Genomic DNA, 23,554 nt, shown 5'->3' with positions numbered 1-23,554 from the left:
TAGACTTAACTGGGATTATAATAACTAGAAAAGTAGGATGTCCACACATTGGCATTCAGAATGAGCACTATAGGCAATCGTACTTCTCAATAATAGTAGAGAAACTTTTCCCAACTATAAAGAATACTTTCAGGAAACCCCCAGAATATAACCTTCTGAGGTACCTCAAGCCTTGTCTCCTCAAACCATCACTGCCCCTCCCCTCATGTGTGCAACACACTGGCCTCAAACATGACTTTTTCCTTCAAATTTGAAACTTCCAAATTCAAATCACTAAAGGAAATAATTGTATCCTGCAACTCTAAGCCAAAATATGTTTCCCAGATAGGTGTTTTTAAGTGCCCACTTACACTTTAAAAAAAAAATGGAAGGGGTGATAATGTGGTAGAGAGGGAGTGGGGAACAGAACAGAGCATAACTAGGAGGCAGGGATACCAGAAATAAAAAGCTTTATTGTTGCAGAGAAAATAAGTTTCATAACTGAATTTCAGCATTTTGTGCTCTAAAAAACTATAAGAGGGAAACCCAGGCCAGAGAACATCAGAGGTGAGACCTGTAAATCTCACAGCGAATGAACAAGAGCAGAAGAAAGGAGAGCTTCAAAGCATTTCAGAAACACTTCTACTGGCAAATAGGACAAGAGACTGCTCAGGTTCTTCTGCTAATGCTGCTCCTTGTGGCCCAGGTCAGCAGCCGCTCCCTGAGGTGTGACACCAACTGGAGCCCCCAGACTGCTGGCCACTGCCACCACCACTGCTGCAGCAGCCACTGCCACCACTGCTGCTACAGCAGCTACTGCTACTGCCACAGCAGCCACTACTGCCACCACTGCTGCAGCAGCCAGAGCTCTGGTGTCGGTGTCTGCGTAGAAGAGATCGGCGGGGCTTGTGGTGGCTCAGGCAGCAGCCACCACCCCCAGAGCTGCAGCAGCCACCCGAGCTGCAGCAGCCTCCAGAGCTGGAGCCACAGCAGCTGCTAGAGCCCAGGCTACAGCAGGAAGACGCTGGAGGTGGGCAGGGGGACTTGGGTGGGCATTTGGGGGTGCACTTAGGAGGAGGCTGGCACTGCTTCTGGCTCTGCTGGCAGGACATCTCGGCAGGAAATGAATGCGCTGAAAGACAGTACAAAGGTTTTAAATTCATCTACTCCAAGATAACTTTCTTACATTTAAAAATGGAACTCTGATTTCACAAAATTTTATGCCTCTGATGATCAGATTTTAAAAACCTAAGACTATCACAAAAACACACAAATGAATTTAACCTAAGAACTTCTCATATTTTCAAATTAACTCCTTGCAACTTCAAAAAGATACTAATTCCTCATGGCCTTCCTTACCTTCTACCCTTCTTCCTCTTCCAACCTCACCCCCCCACACACACACACACTTTTCCTTGTCATTCTCCAAAATCGTTCTCAGTTTCTACTCTGGGCCTCCTTCTGCCCAAAATGTGAGCTCCAAGAGTCCCACCCCTAGTCCCTGAGGTGCACTTCACCTGGCTCAAGCACTGGAGTAAAATACCCAGGAGGGACTGAGGTAGACTGAGTTACTATAGGAAGCTCTCTCCTTTTATATAGCTCGGATCTGACCTGGTAACTGACCATTGCAGGATGCTGAGAGCATCTTTCACAGAGGATGGGTAACACTCTCCCCTCACATCCCAAGGATGCAATCCCTCCCTTCATAAGCATCTGAAGTATTATCCCACAGAAAGGTCCCCTGGGAACTGCAGACCTCTATGATAGAGATGGAGCTTCTCATATTACACACCACCCCTGTCAACCTCACAGGCAGCTCTGCTATGCTACATATTTCCTTAGCTGGGCTAGTGCTGTTCTAGACCGCTGGAGTAAAGAAAATGTCTGTTTTCTCTTTGGAATGGGAAATGGACAAAGACATTCTCAATGTGCACATTAAATGGTCCTTTTTAGAATAAAGATATAGATTCAAAATAAAATCCCAAGCCCACACCAATAATCTAAAGTGGCTTTGTTTTTCCTCAGATGACAGCATAGCCTGCACTAAGAATGCTTGATATTCCAATGATGTTATTTTTGGAAGGTCTAATGCAATTGGTATGGGTGCTTGAACTTCTGTCCCTGTGTGAACCTGACACACCAAGACTCACAAGTAGCACAGATCCAGCATGAACAATTGCATAGAATAGGCTGAAGAATTCCAGGAATAACCTCTGTGTTTATGTGTGAGTCTAAAAAAAGACAGCTTTAGCTGGCACAAGGTAAAGTAGCGAGCTGGGGAGCTAGACTCATCTGCAAGTTGCCAGAATTGATCATATCTAAACCAAGAGCTAGGGAGATCCATTTTCTGTAAATGGCCTAAAGTGGAGGTTCTTTGGATGTAGGGACAGAGTCTAACAACTTGTAGAGTCTAACAACTAACACAGGTTTTGAAAGCCCACTGTTTCCCCTACAAACGATATTCTGAGGGTGAATTAGTTCTCCAGAAAATCATCAAAAATTGATTTGCATGAGAAAGGTAGCCAAAATATGATATATTGGCAATGAAATTTACAGTGGGAGAATATAAAATAGCAGACCCAGACAGCACCTCAATTCCATTCTGGCTTAAATGGGCTGCAATGGGAAGCATTGTGTTTCAATTATAATCCAGACTCTGGAGAGAGACTGGGTCATTTCCAGTGCTGCCCTCTCTCTCTCCCTGAGCAGTCTCAGAAAAATTATCTAATCATCATTGACAAATAAGGATGGTAACGAATTCAAGTTCATTACAGAAGACTGAGGCAGCAGAATCACTAGTTCAAGCCCAACCTAGGTGACTTAATGAAACCATCTCAAAAATTAAAAAAAAAAAAAAAGTGCAGAAGGCCTGGGATGTAGCTCAATGTGAAGGCACCAGATTCAATCTCCAATACCCAAAATTTTAAAATTTTTTTTGAAAAAGCAATACTAATTCTCAGAAAATGGTGTGAATCTGAAATACTAGTCTAAAAACAATTTGTGTTGATGTATCATATATCGTGTGCCCCACAAGTATGTACAATTTTGTGTTTTATACATGTTTTAGAAAATAAGTTAAAAATTTAAAAACTAAGGTATTTCAAAAATAAATAAAGATAACGTGATCTTTGTGGATACCCATTTCTGTGAGAAAATAGACTCTAAATTTCAAGTTATTGATCTGCGCATGTTTGAAACCAAAACTATTTTTAATATCAGAATTTAGCTCTAATGTTTTCATATAGCAAAAACATTTAAGTATTTGTCTGACATTGATAAATGATATTATAAAGAAAGCAATAATTATTATTAAAAAATAAAAATCATTTTATAATCCCATCCCCAGGTTACTATTAATATTTTACCATTTTCCTTCCTTTTCTCTAAATCATGTGTAAGTTTTGTTTTGAGTGTATATGTACAGTCTTTATCATCATACATATAATAGTTTATCTAATTTCTCACTTAACATCTTAATGTAACCATCAATTTGGGGAGAGCTTTATTTGAATTGCTGGAAGAATATTTCAGAGACTGCAGAACTTATTTATGAGTGGTTGAAAGCATTAGATCTAGAGCCCATCTCTGGGATTGAGTACCAGTTCCCCATTCACATTGCTATGGTCACTGTGCTCTCTGAAAAATGGGGGGAAAGTAGTGGATTCCATAGGGTTATTTGCATATAAAATGCATTAACATTAATAAAGCCCTCGGCATAGTGCCTCGTATACAGTAAGCACTCAATAAATGTTAAAATGAAACCACAATGCTGTGCCACTTCCCACTCTCATCTCACAGTTAGCAGCATAGGTTGATATAAAGACCTTAAGGTAGAGAGACAGACGGACTACTTTGGCCACAAGATCTCTGAGTATCAGAGGACCGACCTCTACCTGCCTTGCTGAGAAATGTAAGAAAGAACACAAAACACAGGCTCAGAATTTCTGGAAGAAGCTCAATAGCAGGTAAAGGAATCACCAATTTCATACATGGGTATGATGAATTTTAAAAGGAACAGTTCTATCCCCTGTCATTTAAAATTCTTTAGTTCTGTGTGACTACATAGGTAAGATCTTTACGTTCAGAAACTACAAAGAAAACTAACTTTCAGCACTTTTCAGGCAGTACAAGGCTCAATTTTAATTTTCTTGTTCAGCTGAATTTGCTGTTCAGAAAGGAAGACAGATGCCCCAACAAATACAAACCCAGACTTTTCATTAATAAATTCCAGACATATCATGGGATTGCAGAGGATGTGGGAAATACCTTAGCCATCATTTGGAATCAGTGGTTTTAAGTCTTGGTGAGGCCTGAATGTCAACATTCTCCAAAACCTCATGGAGACCAGTGCACAGTAAGGATTAAGACTCACTGACTTAAGATCTCACAGCTTCTTTAACAGGAAAGAAAACTCAGACTCAGAGATGGCAAGAGGCTTGTCCTTGGATCACACATAGAATTACAGGCAGAGCTAAAATTTGGTCACTGTTATTAGCCCTCTCCCCATCACTGTCCTGTCTTTTGATGCCAAGATTTATTTTACATACAGATGACCCTCCATATCTTTGGGTTCTTCCTCCATGAATTCAACCAATTACAGATCAAAAATATTCAAGAAAAAAAATTGCACTGTACTAAAAATATGTAGCTTTTTTCTTGTATTTATTCCCTACCCATGCAGTATGACAACTTTATGCATAATATTTACATTTACCTTACATTAGGTACTGTAAGTTATCTGAGGCAGGAGGAGATAAATAAGATACTATGCAAATACTGTGCTATGATTATAAGGGACCAGAGCATCTGAGGCTTTGGTATTCACAGGGAGTCCTGGAACCACCCTCTGCACGTACTGAGGGATGACTGTTCCATGCTTCTTAAACTTGACTATTGAAACTGTAGTGAAATACTAATAAACGTGATGAGTCATAGTCTGAATTCTATGTTTAGAAAAGTTGGAAGTAACTCTTCTACTACCCTCAATAACCAGAAGTCAGGTATCAGTGTCTGAAAGGCAGAGCCACGCATTATCAGGGAGGTGTCAGTTGGCAAGGCCCCAAAAACCCTTCCCAGGTGGTATCACCTTGATGACTCCTGCATGGCCTGGAAGTTCAACCTTGTTCATGCCTCTGCACTTACAAGTCCTGGAGACACTGATTCACTCTGCCTAACTCACAAGAGACTCATGACATCCACTTACAAAGAGAAACAGGAGTCTTGAATGTTGGCCTGACAGACACATTCTCTTCCTTCCTGTAGGAAAACTCCTCACAGTAGTCAAGTCATAACCTGCACCTTCTTGGTGAGCAAGGAGTTGCATAATGACCTCATGTTGCAAAGGTGAACAAATCCTAGACGTCTCCATCAGACCATCTGAATACTGTCAGACTGGACAATGCTGAAAACCTCTGTTCCCAATGGACTGTCTCTGTTCTTCTTTGTGCTGACGCTGACCCAAGAACAAACCTGCTAGGGACCACCTGGACAGTGCTACTCTCATCCATCTACTGATCTAGTATGTAACATCACAAAGATGATCTTTCTATTGGACTTATGTTTACTGGTCACTATTGTCCTGATACATTCTTTGAGAAACAGAGTGATGCACATGCGCACACACACACACACACACACACACACACACGCACGCACGCACACACCTAAAACTGTGATATATTACTTTACACAGCAAAAGATACTTCGTAGATGAGTTTAAGTTAAGGGTCTTGATCTAGAGAGATTTTCCTGGCTATGAAGGTGGTATGAAAATAATTACAAGAAGTAAGAAGGTGAAGATTAGAGAAAAGGGATATGACAACATAAGCAGAGGTTGGAGTGGGGCATTTTTAAGACATAGGAAGGACCATAGGCTAAGAAAGAAGGCCACAAGAAATTGGAAAAAGTTAGGAAGTGAATTTCTTCCCTGAGCCTCCAGAAGGAGCACAATGCTACTGATGTTCTGATTTTAGCCTAAAGAAACCTACACTAATTCTGATCTACAGAACTTATAAAGTATTAAATCTGTGCTGTTTAAATCTATGATTATTTGCTGCTGCAGCAGTATAAGACTAACATACACAATTCTAAAAATAGCCTTAAATTTTAGAATATAACTTAATTAAATTGGGATCAAGTTTATTAAAATGTGTTTCCATTGGTGGCTAGAATTGAAGCCTATCTTATCTGATGAACAAGAGCGTTCTCAAATGCCCTCGAGGTTTGGAGAATGTCCCTCAACCAAGGGGAAGCTCGGTAAGGAGACTGCCCAATAAACTCACAGATTAACAAAGTTTTGGTCTTTATTATCCATAAAATGGGGTGATAATAACAGTGTCCAGCTATTAACAGGGCCCACTATGTCAGGATTCCAAGATGTAGTGCCTGTTAAACCCTTAGTATTGGATCTAGCATGTGGGCAGGACTTGGCGATTATTAGTCTTTATTTTCTTATTTTTGTCATTATCACTACTATCTTCATCATTATCATTGAAAACCCAGACACATTGGGATGGCTTCTAGGACATTCCTTGTACCTTCTCTGGCCCTACAAATTCCTAATCAGGCTTTACACATTCCATGGAGGAGAACAATGAATGTGCACCACTTTGAGCCACTTAGAGGCATCTAGACATAGCTGGAACTCTCTCAGGACAACTGCTCTTCCTTTCACCTATGGAGTCCCTGTTTGTAAGCTATGTGGTACTCATTTCTTTATTTGACTCTTTATAACAACCCTGTTAAATATTAAAAGAGAGTTATTAAATTCAAATTCAAAGAGAAAAAGACTTCTCGTATGCAAAAGAATTCATTTGGTCACATGGAGAGGAAAAAAAAAGGCTTCAACCTCAGCTTTTGGATCCTGACTCTCTATTGGACTATAAATGCTTGCTTTTAAAAATCTCAATGACCAATCTTTTTGTAGCCTTCAGGACAGTGGTTCACTGGTTAAGGCCCACAGTGGGCTAGAGCATCATGCACGTATGCTTCTGGAAAGATACTCCAACAGAGCCTCAAATGAAGCTTTCCTCTTGTTCCAAGTGAAAGGAGTGCCAAGTAGAAGGGCCTCTAGCAGCTCTAGTCTCCAACTGCAGAGCTCACTTCTTGCTTTCTTAGGCATTTCCACCTCTATGAAATGAATACTAAGATATGAATGCATGTCCCCACGGCAGAGGTTGAATCACAGCTGTAGGAGAGGGAGACACGTGTTCCCCAGCACCTCTTGGAAAAGCACTCCTCCTCCAGGCCAGCAGAGCCAGCCCAACTGGGCTGGGTTCTGGGAGGGTGGGATGCTCCTTCTCAGAACCCAGGGGTGTTATCCCTTCTGTAGGGAGTATTTACATAACTAGAGCCTGAAGCAAGGATGCCCGGGAGCCTGCAAAGTGAGTAACTGGAGAAAGGGAATTCCTCCTTCTAGAGACTAAGTAAATATCCAGGGCTGGGGACTGAGAAATAAAAATAGCCCGGAAGGATCCTGGAAGGAGGATCCACATGTACTGAGGCACCTTGTTTTCCCAGCTGGAGAGGAGAGAGACAGGTACAACAAGTGATAGGAGGCAGGCAGCAGAAAGAGCCAGACATCCCACTGCACAGAGGAGAGGGCATCTGCATCTAGTGGGGGTGGCAAGTGACTCCTATGGGGAGCTGTGTAACTATACAAGGTACCTCTATTTACCATCATCAGAGCAATGGCCTTCACAGGGAAGGTTTTCAGATTCCCCTGATTTGTAGTAAGGGCCTACAATGAACCAGGCTGGGATTAGGCAAAGAGGAGGCAAAATGACAAAGCCACCAGCACTGCCCACTGAGTTGTCAGCCCAGTGAGGATACAGGCGTCCCAGTGGGATGAATTGGGAGAAGATTCTGATGCATGTGACCAAAGCCTATGTACAGTCGGTTATAAAAGCAAAAAGGCTGGGGATTTAGCTCAGTGGCAAAAGCACCTGCCTGGCAAGTGTAAGGTCATGAGTTCAATCCTCAAAATCTAAACAAGCAAAAAAAGCAAAGCATATGGCAAGTGACATTAAAGTAGTGCTGTAGTCAGGGGTTGCAAGAAAACACAAATTTTTAGTAGTATTGTACTAAAACTAATAATTTGTAGTACAAATAACATAATTTATTTTTTGTTTTTGTTTTTGTTTTTTGTCTTTTTCCTTTTTATCGGTACCGGGGATCAAACTCACGACTGCCTGCTTTCAAGGCAGGCGCTTATGCCGCTGAGCTAAACCTCCAGCCCCACATAATTTATTTATAGTATAAAATATTATAAATAATACTATAAATTCATTAATAATTCATTCATTAAATTAGTCATACTATAAATATATAATTCATAGTATTATTTATAATGATCACCCAAAGAGTCAAATATAAAGAAAGTACAGGAAATCAATAAAGACCTAAAAAATCCAACCAAGAGCCTAGATCCCATGGCAATATCCTCCATAAGCTCAGTTGAAGGCATAGAGCACATGACAGAGCTGCCCAAGAGTCCAACTGGAGGCCCAGAGTCCATGACAATGTCTCATGCAAGTCTGTTTCGTGAGTCTGCCCTGGGAAGGCCTCATGTTCAGCGGTAGAAACTATAAAATCCATGCCAGTGGGATGAAGGATCTGTGCCAGTAGGCTGAGGGATCTGCACTGGAGCCAGAAAGCAATGCTTAAAGTAAGGAGCAGGGCTATTCCATAAAGTACCACAGCCATCCTCAGCAACGGTGAGGACTCAAGGTCCTCTGACATTGAGAACAGCTGAGTTCATATCAAGAAGCCAGCGTGACAACCTTCTCCTGGAGATTGAACAACACACATTCTTCTCCTCCAGAATCATGAAGCAATGTTCAAAGTAAGGAGCTTCCCCAAAGTGAACTGCAGTCATCTAAGCAACAAGATCCCAAACTTCTTTGATGATGAGAACAGCCAAGTTCATATCAGGAGTGAAGCTCAGCAAGCCCCTCCAGGAGGACCCACAGCAATAGGAAAACAAACAGCACCAAACAACAACAACAACACTCTTCCTCTCCTGGTCTCCTTTTTATGCTGGCCACAATCCTCAGGTGGGCCATTTACACTCAGCACCATGCTGATTCAGGTCAGGTGTTTAAGTTGAGCATCAGTTTTCAATCCACCACACATAGACAACTGTGATCATTCCATTTATGTAGCCTGTCTAACTACATCTGTATATTCATATAGAATATGTAAATAAACATCAAAGAGTCTGGATGAGTCTATATTAAGATGTTAAGAGAAACTACTTCTGAACAAAAGATTATAAGCATTTCTTCTTCATTATGCTTAACTACATCTCATTTTCCCCAACAAATGTGCATTACTTGGATGATAAATATTTACATTAGCACACAGACACTGAGACTGAAAACAGACTGAAAGGATCAGCGAAGTCTCCATAAAATGGTATCATTTACTTTTATGTTCACCTCTCCATCGCTCTACATCTCAAATGCCTCCTCTGGCTTATATGATCTCAGGTAGCCCTCCCTGGCAGATTCACTGACTCAGATCAGGACTTATGTGCTACCCTCCCATTGAATGTCCACAATGTGGAGCTAGGAAAATCCCAGACACTCTGGCAATACGAGCTGAATGGAGGCAAGCAGAGGGAAGGGGGCATCGAGGCTCAGATAAGAGTCACTGGTGCCAGGGACCCAAGGTGCATCATGATTCCACCCCCTGAGCCCCAACTGGGGTCCAAGTGTAGTGAGCCCTACACTTCTTCGTGCTCCTCAGCACCCATAGGCTGCCTTAAGTTATAGCTTACATAGGGAAAGGTCTCAGTGTTTATTAAATTAAAATGACCTTTCCAAAAATGATTTGCCCTACCCAAAGATACCACCTTCCTCCCCAAGATCTCAAAGCTCAGTTGATCACATTCATACTCCAGGATTTCAAGAAATTTAATTTGATGTTGTAAACATAAGGCCTAGATTTAGGCTGAGAAGTGGGTAAGCATGGTAAAAGGAAGGAAGAGAAACAAAAAAGACAGGAAGGAGAGAGAGAGAAGGAAGGGGAAGAAAGGAAAAAAAAGACAGAGATGGGAAATTAGTGGCAGAGTTTTCTCTTCCTCCATGTCATTCTTCAGGTAGCAGTGATTCTGTTGAAAATTTAAAAATAAATAAGCCAGAATGTGGCCTTCACTTAAAGGAAAAGTGCTCATAAATAGTGCCACAAAAACTTGTACTGTTGGAGCTGCTCTTTCCTCCTCTCCTTCAGCACTGAAAACCTCCCACCATGCTGGCCCCAGCCTGGGGCTGAACTTGTCCAATGGTGCTAGGACTTCCCCAAGCCTGTTCAGCCACACATCTGCCTCTGGAGGACAGGCAGCGTATGACTGAGTTAGGTCACAGGCATCTGCACAATTTCACAGGTGCCGGAAGTCTTTATGTTGATAATGAAATTGCCAGGCATTTCCTGTTGCCTTTGTGCCAGCTCTTTTCGTATCTCTACTTAAATATCCACAGGTCCTTTCAGTCCAAATGGAACCCATTAAACTATATGAGCAATATGTGCTAATAGGGAAGGGAACATAAAAATAATTCAAATGTGTCTGAACACCCACAATAAAGGTAGTCATTATATATCACAACCATATCAATAAAAAATACAAAAGAAAGGAAAGGGATGTGAAAAGAAAAAATATCAATGGCTCCTCTACTTTCCACAATGGTGCCTAGACTCTTCATGATTTTGCACATTCTATCTCTCCAGTCTTGTGTTTCCTTCACTATGTGGACACTGTAGCTATAAGAAATTATTGCCATCTCTGAATGCATCTAGAACACTCTTCTGCTTTCCCCCACATGCTTCTTACATCCCTGTCAAGACCTGTCCTGCCCAGACAGATCCCAGCCCTGGCTCCTGAGATGGAATGTCTCCTTGCTCTGTACTCACCTACGAATTTCTCCACATTAGAGCCTGGCTGTTTCCCCATTACCCTCTGGGACATCAGTATGGGGTGGAGACCTCCTGAAAGTCTTATCCTTATTTCTTTGCAGAGAGCTTATGGAGGCAGATACCTTGGGGTTATTCACCTTGTGTGTCCTGGAGATCTCTCATAGAGCTCACAGCATTCAGCAAATATTTGTTGAATGAAGAAATAAAGAATGAAAGAATGAGAGCTTGCTATCATTGTCATGGAGGGAGGCGGGCCACAGGGCCAGCATGGTCACTGCACAACAGGTTCTGACCTTGACTCAACCTGAATCAGGTTGGAAGCTGTGACTGATGTCACTTATCAACATGTTGCCTTGGTCTCCCTGGGACACCAGGTAAACACTGGAAGTTTGAATACCTTATTAGATAAACTGAGTGACATCAAGTTCTTGTGGAGCTATTCTTAAACTCCTTAGGTCACTGGAGTTTCGCAAAGATCTGATCCATCTCTCCTCATCAGGAGGCGTGTCCCCTCAAATGCCATTACCCAGGTAAGTGCCAGGGAGCACAGAAGATCTTGGGAAAATCTTAGTGGGAAAAGAGACACTTGATTTCTGCTGCTACTCCCCACTTCTAGGCAGCCACCTGATGGGAACAAGATAATGGCCTCCAGTGGAGGATTGCAAGTTCAAAACCAGCCTGTGCAGTGTAGCCATTTAGAGAACTTGTCTCAAAATAAAAAGGCCTGAGGATGTAATGCAATGTGGAGAAAAAAAAGAAAAGAAAGAAATCACTCTCCCTCTACTCTCCACTCTCCTTGAGCTTATTTACCAATATTCTATGAAACTCCTCTGGCAAGGCCAGTGATCTGAAACTCTGTCAGCTCCTGAGAGATACCGCAGTATTCCTAGGATTCATGAGTTCTCTGGAACAGAGAAAACTTGGGCTCTGGCTCAAACTCTTTCATGTACCAACAAAGTGGGTCTCTTTAGGTTTCTAGTTTTTTAGTAAGTCCCAGAACCCTGAAGATGCTTGGAACATGGTAGCTATTCATTAAATTTTCTGGCAAGAAGAAAAAGAGAAGGAAGAAAAGCATGAAGGAATGATAGGGAAAGAGAGGGAGAGAGCCGAGTCTTATGACACTGAAGTTTGAATCTGCTGCCATAGAGCTGGCTGAGAGAATAGTGTGAGCCTCTATGAGCTTCTGGACAACCCACACAGAGGTGGAAGCCAGCTTCCCACAACAGCACCCTACCCCCACCCTTATCAGCCTCTTGGACACAAATGCTCATCTACCTGAGCAGAAACGCTGAATAAGAAAAATTCACAGATGCCTTAAGACCTTTCATTACTATGTCGTTCTAGCTCTATTTTTTCCTTCCTAGTGTCTTCCCATGTACGTCTCTCCCGGGAGCCACCGCGAGCACTGTGAAAGGACTAGGCTCAGAAGCACTAAGCTTGGAAGTACTTTGGGCCTTGGAAGTTATAGAAGATCATGTTTTTCACTGGGAAACAGGACATGAAAGACTGAGTGAATTCTTTCAGGAGTGCAGACTTAAGGACCAGTGATGAGCCATCGTATTTGTAAAGTGGACGATGGATCATTCGAGCAAAGTAAATAACAGTGAAATGACATTGAATATGATGCAGGGAAATCTGCTGTTGTATCCCAGATCTGCCATATTAACTCTGCAACTTGGACATGTTTCATTTCCTTTCTGAATTTCAACTTTTTTCTCCTATATATTAGAAGTTAATGGTATGAGAACATACATAGCAAAGCACTTGGTGAGACACAAAGTATTATAAAAATATGAGCTCATAATAATAACAGTAATGACATAAACATAATCAAATAATGATGATTACAATAATCATGGCCAACCTATGAATAGTGTTTCCCTCGCATAACTCTGCAGTTTTGCATGATGTCAGTGGTTCTGGGGACCAGAGGAGAGCAAGGCTTGCAACAGCCACGACCCATACATGAAAGCTGAGTGTCAATGATACTTCTGGGCATTAGTAGCCCCTCCCTGGAAGATAATACTAAGGGCAAACATTATCCTTGCCCAGGAGTATAAGCAAGTGAGAATGAGATTGAACTTGATAGCTAATCTTTGTGACCCTCCCTTGACCCAGGGGGAGTCCTCTGACTACTGAAGGATAAACTCTCCAGTCTCCCCAGTGAGTTCTGAAAAGTTCTGAAAGCCCTCAGAAACCAACACATCAGGTGGGATGGCGTTTGGGTTGAGCAGTCAGTCACCAGGCCTCCCTAGAAATGCATAACCTCATGTGGACAAGGAAGCAGACAGAGGAGACAACCTTCAGGCCCAGCCTACAGGAGTGAAACTGGTGGAACCAGCTCCCAGGATTTGCTCAGGCTCTCTCCTAAAGATCCCATGGAGTTGTAGCCATCAACTAGAACCTTCTACAACACCTCAGGAGTGGGTACACTCAGGAGCAAGCTCGGATTAGAGTAGCTTCACTCGGACCTGACAACAAGAATGCCACATGCAAAACACATCTGAGGCTGCTACTGGAAGGCTTATCTATCTGTTAGTCATTCAGTCCTTACAAACTTATTAAATGTAATAGCATGTCAGGCATTGTGCCAGACCTTAAAGTTGCAGGTTAGAAAAACACAGTTTCTATCCTAAAGATTCTTCCACTCTGAGTGATGGCAGGGATGGGGCAGACAGCCACAAAGTTACACACATACATGACAATGTGGTAAGTGCTGATAGACCCTCCCAAGATACCTCCACGGTGGCATGTGGGGATGGGGTGATGGAGGGCACAGTCTCTGCCTGATGGGAACAAATTATTTCTCACCAGCACTTGTATCTACCCTTCATCTTTCTTAGTTGAGAGCCAGAAAGAATCCCAGTTCCACCATCAATTAGCTAAGAGACCCTGGAGAAGTTATTTAGCTTCTCTGAGCCTGAATTTCCTCAACTACAAAATGGGAACAATTATGAGTTTCCATCAATTCACCAAACCCAAATCAAAATTACTTTTTTGGAGTTTTTTAGCAGCAACTGTGTGCTAGGTTTTGGAAACACAACAGTGAGTAGAGATATGGCCCCTGCTCTCATAACAAAGATTTTCTTAGAAAGACATTGAGCAAGGACATGGCATTAGGGGCAAAGCCAAAAAAAAAAAAAAAAAAAAAAAAAAAACCAGAAACATGGGCTCCTCCAGACTGCAGGAAGAGACTCTCACCAACTATATTCTTTTCTGAGAGATGCTCCAGGCATTCAGTTAAATGGTACATATGAATGCACTCCGTAAACTACAGAGTACTATGCAAATTTGTGCTAGTCTCTCCTGTGAGAGTACCAGTGCCCTGTGACTCAGACTGGTAGTCTCACAACACTCTGAAGAAGTTTGGTGATATCATTCTCTCCCTGTTAATATCCTCACATCTCTACTTCTCTCCTCAACCAGTATTTTCTATAAACTATTTGATGTGTATAGGTAATCATGGTCTCTTCCTGAGAACTGAATTTGTGTTTCAGTACATACTGACCCTCAAGATAAAGGGAGGAAGCTGTGCTTATGAGACTTAATCTCTAAGAGTCAGAGGCAGTGGTTGTTGTGACCACTCATGTAGATTCTGTCCTAGAGGAGGAAACTAACCCAGAATGGAGAAGCTGCCGCCTTGAGTCACACTTTTAGGAAGTGTCAAGCCTAGAACCTGTGCTTTCTGTATTTTAGCCCCTTCAATGAAACCATAGATGCTGTAGAAAGAGGGAGAGCTAAAGCAAATACTTCCCCAGCTGGCGATTCTGAGACAGCAATCCAGCCCCCTGGTTCCAAGGGGGAAACTAGAGATCCAGGTACAAACCCAGTTTCCTAAGACTCAGGAAATTGGGATGAGTTTTGGTCTCCATCCAGGGCTATCCAGTGAAGTCACCCATTATATGACTAATGGCCTAAGGACATAGACAAATCAGAGCAAGCCTCAGAGCCCAAACTCCTGCTCTTTGAAAATGCCACCCATCGACAGACACACTCCTTTGTGGTGTGTTAGGAAAACCCAGTCTTTGAAGTCACTCATTTCAATGGCAGATCAGTGGCTTGGGGGAAGTTACTTAAATCTGTCTGCATCTCAGTTTCCATGTCTGTAATGATGGAAGAAATACCACCTAAATTTGAAAGTTTTCCTGAGAGTAAATGAGATAGCAAATCTAAATTCACTAGTATGGTGCTTGGAACATAGAAGGCATAGAAGGTCAGTTGGTGTGTTGCCTTCTTGCTCCTTAGCCAACTTTTTTATAACAATGATTCAGAACAGTTCATGGAGTCTGTTAAAATGAACTCAAGGTGTGAGGTAATACACACTGAAGGTGAAAGCTAACAAGAATTGCAAGGTAACTCTATTAACACTTGTTCCTTCTTTGGGACTGCCTGAGACTCCTGAGCACTTGGCCTAGGCAGAACCTGAGTCCCTCACTCCTGCTCTTAGCTCCTTGTCTGCGAAATGAGATGTTACAATAATTCAGCAATCAAATCTCCAATATTTTCTAAATATCAAGTATGAGACTGAGTGAAGAAAGAGACTATAGAGACAACATGAGAGGGTATAAAATGGCATCTTTGACACGTAAGAGCAGAAATTTGGGTGTGGATATCACAAAACTCATGAGCAGCCATCATGGCAGGTGGTTGAGAACATAGACTTGGGAGCCAATGGGTTCAGCTCAACCTTGCAAAAGATCTTTAACTTCTCTGATATTTAATTCTCATAAAATGGGAATGATAAAGTAAATAAATGGGGTCACTGATATACACCTATATGCAAAAACAGAAAATATTTTTATAAGAACAAGCCTGTCTTGGGTTTTGTGGATATGAATAATCAATATAAAACATAAAAATGTAACACTATTATGATATAAACATTTATTAAAGCACATTAAACATTGCCTGGCACTAGTAATCACTGTATAAATATTTGCCATTTTAACTTGGTACACTACATAGAAGGCAGACTATAGAACTGCATGTGTTGTAAAGAAAAACACGGTTAATTCTGACTACTTTGGCTGGTAGCATTACATCAGGGTTTATAAAAGGGGATTTGTGGACTAGAATCTTCCTGCTCTTACATTCATCACCATCACTAGAGTCCAGAAAAAATCTCTTAAAATGAATTACTATTCCTGGACTCTTGGTGTAAAGCCTGTCTTCCCCTACTGCCCCATGAGTGTAGTGAAACTTGTATGCTCAATCTAGATTAGAACAGACACATGTCAAAATCTTAATTCAGCAAAATTTGTAGCTAGTTCTAGAGATTTGGCCAAATGTGTGCTGTGAAATAAATAGGAACAACAGGAAGAAAAATTGGAGGCAATATTAAATGGAAGACTCTGAAAGATGAAGAGATGAACTGCTGGTTCATAATCAAGTTCCACACACTGGGTAGTTTCAACAACAGAAATTTATTTTCTTAGGATTCAGGAGGCTGGACATCTGACATCAAGATATTAACAGGGTTGGTTTCTTCTGAGGCCTCTCTTCTTGGCTTGTAGATGGCCATCTTCTCTCTGAGTGGTCATGGGGTCTTTGTTATGTGTCCCTAAAGTTTGAAAAGCACTCCTGATTATGTACCAGGGAAGGAAAGACACTCAAAAGAAGCCCCACCAATGAGAGAAGAAAACATGCAAGAAAATGAATGACAAAACATTCTCTTCTCCCACTTTGGGCTCATGGGCATGAGTTTTAAATCTGAGCAGATTCCTTAAGGTATCTATCTGGTAAAGAAGGCCAGGTAAGGTAAGGAAGCCTTAAACTGCATTAGACTCAATTCTTTAACCTTGTAAACTATATATGATCTGCCAAAGTTGTCATTAAAGCACAGAAAAATATATTGAAATAGGATTTGAAATAACTGAGTTGATAATTTATCTCTGAATCTTCAAGTTTAAACTTTTAACATATTATTCTTTGCCACTATCACAGAAGTTATTAATCATCACATTTATGATTGCTACCTCTCTCACAAAGTGACCTTTTCCACCCAAGAATTTACCCAGTGGATTATTCTCCTTAAAAGTCATCCTTTCATACATCTGTAAAGAATGCCTTACTTGGGAGAACTGTGGAGTTTCCAGCAAGTAGGCGGGCATATACTATCCCCAGAGCCCAGCCTATTTGGGACTCCTGCACCTCACCATCGGTGTGCAGAGGAAGGGCTGGGTGGATCTGGGGCACCTGCATCCGCCTCGCCGTGTGTCTGGAGGACTGTGGATATCTCAGCAAGCAGGGGAGCATCACAGGTTCCAGAGGCCCCACTGCCTGTAGTAAGTGCTCAGTGCTCTCTGCCCAATGCCCAGACTGTTCGGGACTCTCCAGGCTTCCAGGTGCAGTGAAGTGGATAAGTGGGTTTGAGGCATCTATATCCGCCTCCCCATTCCGGCTGCGCTTGGAGAACTGTGGAGTTTCCAGCAAGTAGGCAGGCGCACACTATCCCCAGAGCTCAGCCTATTTGGGACTCCTGCACCTCACCATCGGTGTGCAGAGGAAGGGCTGGGCAGATCTGGGGTGCCTGCATCTGCCTCCCCATGTGTCTGGAGGACTGTGGATATCTCAGCAAGCAGGGGAGCATCGCAGGTTCCAGAGGCCCCACAGCCTGCAGTAAGTGCTCAGTGTACTCTGCCCAAAGCCCAGACTGTTTGGGACACTCCAGGCTTCCAGGTGCAGTGAAGTGAATAAGTGGGTTTGAGGCATCTACATCGGCTTCCCCATTCCAGCTGCACTTGGAGAACTGTGGAGCTTCCAACAAGCAGGTGGGCGCACAGTGTCCCTGAAGCCCAGCTTATCTGGAACTACGGAGTTCTAAACAGGCAGAAGAGGGCCATTGGTTCTACAGGCCCAGTGGCTTAGGGTAACTGGGTGTCAGAGTGTCAGGAGCTGCAAACATAAAAGGGGATTTCCAACAGACCCTGAGGAAGCTTTCAAATAACACTTGAAATGCAGAAATATAGGAAAATGACAAAATGAAAGACCAAATTACAACCTCAAACCTCCAGCCCATCTCAAGAAACCCTAAGAGCAATATATATAGAAGAAAATATATGCTATTTACCTCAAATATCAGACATAATAGCTACTGAAATTAACAAGCAACTCCAGGAAGCTTTACAGGAATTCAAACTCGAAATAATCTCCCAGGTAAAAGAAGAAATGATAAAAGAAATGAAAGAGATTCTGAATATATCTAAAGAAAACACAGTTTAAAAATTGGAGGAACTAAACAAAAAGATAGAATTCCTAGATGAGCAATACAAGAAACAAACAGAATACATAATGCAGATGCACAGAGATATACAGGAAATAAAAAACTCCACTGAAAGTTGCAAAAACAGCCTCAATGAAATGAAAGTGAAGATAGAATTTCAGACCATGAAGACAGGATTGCAGCTAGTGAACAGGAAAGGAAAGATCTTTTAAAAATAGCAAGGAATCAGGAAACAACAACTCAACAACTGCAAGACGATTCAAAGAAAAATAACATAAGAATGATAGGGATTAATGAAAAAGAAGGAGACAACATAAAGGATGTCAAGAGGATATTTACAGAAGTAATAACTGAAAATTTCCCAAGCATGAGATCAGAAATCGACATCAGGATCAGTGAAGCATATAGAACTCCAAATAGTCATAATCAAAATAAAACTACACCCAGACATATAATAATCACCATCCCAGAAATCCAACACAAGAATAGATTATTAAAAGCTGTCAGAGAGAAAAGACAGATCACTTATAAAGGAAAACATATCAGAAACACAGCAGACTTCTCAGCACAAACAATAAATTCAAGAAGAGCATGGTGTGAAGTATTCCAGATCCTAAAGCAAAATGATTTCCAACCTAGACTGATGTATCCTGCAAAACTATCATTCAAAATTAATGGGGAAATATGAGACTTCCATGACAAAGAACAGCTGAAGAACTTCATGAACACCAAACCAACCCTGCAAAAAATATTGAAAGACAGTTTAGATACACAAAGGAAAAAACCACTAAGCGAAGCAGATAATTAAACAGAACAGAAAGATAAAGATACAACAGCAGAGATATAACATGTCAACAATAAACCAGCATTTAACAGTAATAACCATTAATGTAAATGGTCTCAATTCACCAATCAAAAGAAATAGACTAGCAGAATGGATCAAGAAACAAAATCCAACCATATGCTGTTTACAGGAAACCCACCTAACCCAGAAGGATACTCACAGACTGAAAGTCAAAGGATGGAAAACAATACTTCATGCAGCAGGAATCCAAAAAAAAGCAGGAGTAGCCATTCTGTTTGCAGACAACATGAACTTTAAACCAACAATGACCATAAAGGACAAAGAAGGTCACTACATACTCATTAGGGGAAAACTCCAAGAGGAAGAGATAACTATCTTAAATATATATGCACCAAACTCCAGAGCAGCCAGTTATATAAAACAACTATTAACAGAAATGAAAACTCGAATTATCAGTAACACAATTGTAACAGGAGACCTTAATACACCATTGACACCAAGGGACAGATCAACCAGACAGAAAATGAGCAAAGAAATAACAGAACTGAATCACACCTGTGAACAAATGGATTTGATAGACATATACAGAATTTTCCAACCAACAACATCAGAATACACATTCTTCTCAGCAGTACATGGATCATTCTCTAAAATAGACCATATATTAGCTCACAGAACATATTTAAACAAATGCAAAAGAGTTGAAATCATCCCTTGCATGTTATCAGATCATAGCGCCCTGAAATTAGAAATTAATGATAAAAGATACTGTAAAAATCCCACAAACACATGGAAACTGAATAACACACTCGAGTAATCAGTGGGTCACAGAAAAAATTAAAGAAGAAATTAAACAACACCTAAAAGAAAATGAAAATGCAGATACAACTTACCGGAATTTGTGGGATGCAATGAAAGCTGTCCTCAGAGGAAAATTTATTGCACTGAGTTCCCACATCAGGAATACAGACCAAATACAAATAAATAACTTGATGCTACACCTCAAACAGCTAGAAAAAGAAGATCAAGTCAAGCCCAAAGCCAAAAGAAGAGAGGAAATTATAAAAATCAGAGCAGAATCAATGCAATAGAGACTAAGAAAACAATCCAAAGAATCAATGAATCAAAGAGTTGGTTCTTTGAAAGAATAAATAAAATCGATAAGCCCCTAGCCAACCTTATTTTAAAAAGGGAACAAAAAGCTCAGATTCATGCAATAAGAAATGAAAAAGGTGAAATCACTACAGACCCAATAGAAATACAGAAGATCATCAACACCTATTTTGAAAACCTCTACTCTCAAAGGTTTGATAACAGAAGAAATAGACAGATTCTTAGAAACATATGAAGTACCAAAGCTAGATCAAGAGGATGTAAAACTGCTGAATAACCCAATCTCTATCAATGAAATTGAACATGTAATTAACTCCTTACCTACAAAGAAGAGCCCAGGCCCAGATGGATTCACTGCAGAATTCTACAAGAAATACAAAGAAGACCTAATGCCGACACTCCTCAAAGTCTTCAATGAAATTGAAAGGGAAGCAATCCTTCCTAAGTCATTCCTGGAAGCAAATATTACTCTAGTACCAAAACTTGAGAAATACCCAACTAAAAAAGAGAACTACAGACCAATCTCCCTAATGAACACAGTTGCAAAAATCTTAAATAAAATATTGGCAAATAGGATGCAGCAAATCAGCAAGAAGATTATACACCATGACCAAGTGGGATTCATCCCAGGAATGTAAGGATGGTTCAATATATGTAAATCAATAAAGGTAATCCACCATATCAATAAAGCCTATAGTAAGAATCACATGATCATTTCTATAGATGCAGAAAAAGCCTTCGATAAGGTCCAACATTCATTCATGATAAGAACTTTACAGCAAATTGGAATAGATGGTCTTTACCTCAATATAATAAAGGCCATTTATGACAAACCAACAGCTAGCATCATACTAAATGGCCAAAAATTGAAAGCCTTTACTTTAAAATCAGGCACAAGACAAGGATGTCCTTTATCACCACTCCTATTTAATATAGTACTAGAAGTACTAGCCTGAGCAATTAGGCAAGAAAGAGAAATAAAAGGGGTAAAGATAGGAAAAGAAGAAGTTAAATTATCATTGTTTGCAGATGACATGATACTCTACATAGAAGACCCCCTAAACTCCATTGAAAGACTTTTAGATATAATACATAAATTTAGTAATGTAGCTGGATACAAAATCAATACTCAGAAATCAATAGCATTCTTATACACTAACAACAAAATCACAGAGCCCTCTCTGTGGTTAAGAGAAACCACACACTTCACATTAGCAAGCAAAAAAATGAAATATGTAGGAATTACTCTTACAAAAGAAGTGAAAGACCTATACAGGGAAAATTATAATACACTGAAAAAAGAAACTGAAGATGATCTCAGAAAATGGAAAGACATCCCTTGCTCATGATAGGAAGAACGAACATTGTGAAGATGGCCATTCTCCCAAAACTGTTATACAGATTCAATGCAATCCCAATAAAAATACCATCAACATACCTTATAGATCTAGAGAAATCACTCCTAAAATTCATCTGGATCCAAAAGAGACCTAGAATAGCAAAGGCAATTCTAAGCAGCAAAGGCAAGGCAAGAGGCATCACAATCCCTGACTTGAAGTTATACTACAAAGCAACAGTAGTAAAATCAACATGGTATTGGAATCAAAACAGAGCCAAAGATCAATAGAATAGATTAGAAGATACAACCACAACTATAAGCACACTCAACCACCTTATCTTTGATAAAGGAGCCAAGCAGGTTCACTGGAAGAACGACAGGCTCTTTAATAAATGGTGCTGGAAAAATTGGCTCTCCATTTGCTGAAAACTAAAGCTAGACCCATGTCTATCACCATGTACTAAATTAAAATCTAAATGGGTCAAAGATCTGAATATTAAAACAGAAACACTAAATCTATTGGAAGACAAATTGGGTAGAAACCTTGAAGACATAGGAGTAGGTAGAGAATTTATGAACAGGACTCAAACCGCACGGGAAATACTTCTCAGAATCAATAACTGGGACCACTTCTTATTAAAAAGTTTCTGCATGTCAAAAGAAATCTCCAGCATAGTGAAAAGAAAACCCACAAACTGGGAAAAGATTTTAGTGAACTCTCTCTCGGACAAGAGACTCTTGTCTAAAACATATAAGGAATTTAAAAAAACTCAGACCCCCAAAATTCAAAGATCCAATCCAAAAATGGGCAGCTGAGATGAATATGCACTTCTCAGATGAAGAAATACAAATGGCAAATAAATACATGAAAAAATGTTCATCTTCATTGGTCATTAGAGAAATGCAAATTAAAACCACACTGAGATACCATCTCACTCCTGAAAGAATGGCCAGGATCAAGAAAACCAACAACAACAAATGCTGGAGAGGCTGTGGGGAAAAAGGAACTCTCCTACACTGTTGGTGGGAGTGTAGACTGGTACAACCTTTGTGGAGGTCAGTCTGGAGATTTCTCAAAAAGCTGGGATTGGAAGTCCCATTTATTCCAGCTATTCCACTTCTAGGCATATTCCCAGAAGAACTGAAAGCATCATACCACAGTGATATATGTGCACCTATGTTTATAGCAGCACAATTTGTAATCGCCAGATCTTGGAAACAACCCAAGTGTCCATCAACTGAGGAATGGATAAAAAAAATTGTGGTATTTCTATACAATGGAGTATTACTCAGCTATAAAGAAGGATCACATTGAGATATTTATCAATAAATGGGCGCAGCTTGAGACCATACTCATAAGTGAAATAAATCAATCTTGCATGTGTGAATACCGAATAGTTTCCCTAATGTAAGTAATGATTCAAATATATAAAAGTATGTGGTAATCATGATTCCCCATTATGTGGCCTTGAAGCCTTATAAAGTTTTCACTTATTAATTGGAAAGGCTTTATTCTGGGCTTCTTGATATGGAAATATTTGAAGCTATAGTATATGAAGTTTTATTCAAATATTTCAAGCAAAAAGACAGACACTATTGTAACTACTATTAAATCAGGTTATTTGGTGGTGAAGCACTACGTTGTTGAAACAGTCATGCTTTGACCTCTATTGTTATGTTGTTATGTGCTCTTTTATCTCAATCTCTCCCTTATTCATTAAAAAAATTATTTAGTTATTTCTTATGGTTTTTTCTTAAGTAAGGGGAAAAATTTTAAAAATTAGCAGGATATATTATAGTAACTTTTTTGATTTCCTATTAACTTGTTTTGAAGTCCTGTAATACTCCCACTATCTTGTTTTGACTGATTAGACTCTGTTCCATTCTGTATGAGAGTATCAAGTTTGGGGGTATAGGCAACTACTTTGAAGGCAATAAGATTCACTAAGATGCCCATTCTGGTTTGACTATTGTCTCCTTTGAAGTCCTGTAATGTTTACAATGTTTAAGTTTTATTGGTCTTGTTCTCTACTGTTTTGTTCAACTTTATAATATCTAATGAGATAGACAATTCTTTTTAAGGAAACAAGAGACATTATGGTAACCATTGTTGATAACCTTGTACTCTGTTCTTACATCATGTGCGATGTCTATCCTTCTTTTGACTGACAGCTTTGTTTTGCCA

At 40.4% G+C, this 23,554-nt stretch overlaps 1 protein-coding gene across 1 annotated transcript; it reads right to left on the bottom strand.

The window, feature by feature from the left end:
- Window positions 1-432: 432 nt before the first annotated feature.
- Window positions 433-1,538, bottom strand: LOC101787632 (late cornified envelope protein 1F). The gene is made up of 2 exons (XM_005007970.3): window positions 1,497-1,538; window positions 433-1,111 (listed from the first exon to the last, which is right to left on the bottom strand). Exon 2 carries the CDS (start codon window positions 1,089-1,091, stop codon window positions 687-689), a length of 405 nt encoding a protein of 134 aa, XP_005008027.1. The 5' UTR covers window positions 1,092-1,111; window positions 1,497-1,538; the 3' UTR covers window positions 433-686.
- Between the last annotated feature and the right edge of the window lie 22,016 nt (window positions 1,539-23,554).

The sequence above is a fragment of the Cavia porcellus genome, unplaced genomic scaffold, assembly GCF_034190915.1.
Source record: "Cavia porcellus strain 051 isolate PalLab524CR breed Dunkin Hartley unplaced genomic scaffold, mCavPor4.1 scaffold_1, whole genome shotgun sequence".
Classification (NCBI taxonomy): domain Eukaryota; kingdom Metazoa; phylum Chordata; class Mammalia; order Rodentia; family Caviidae; genus Cavia; species Cavia porcellus.
This window is presented reverse-complemented; position numbering and strand designations above follow the sequence as displayed.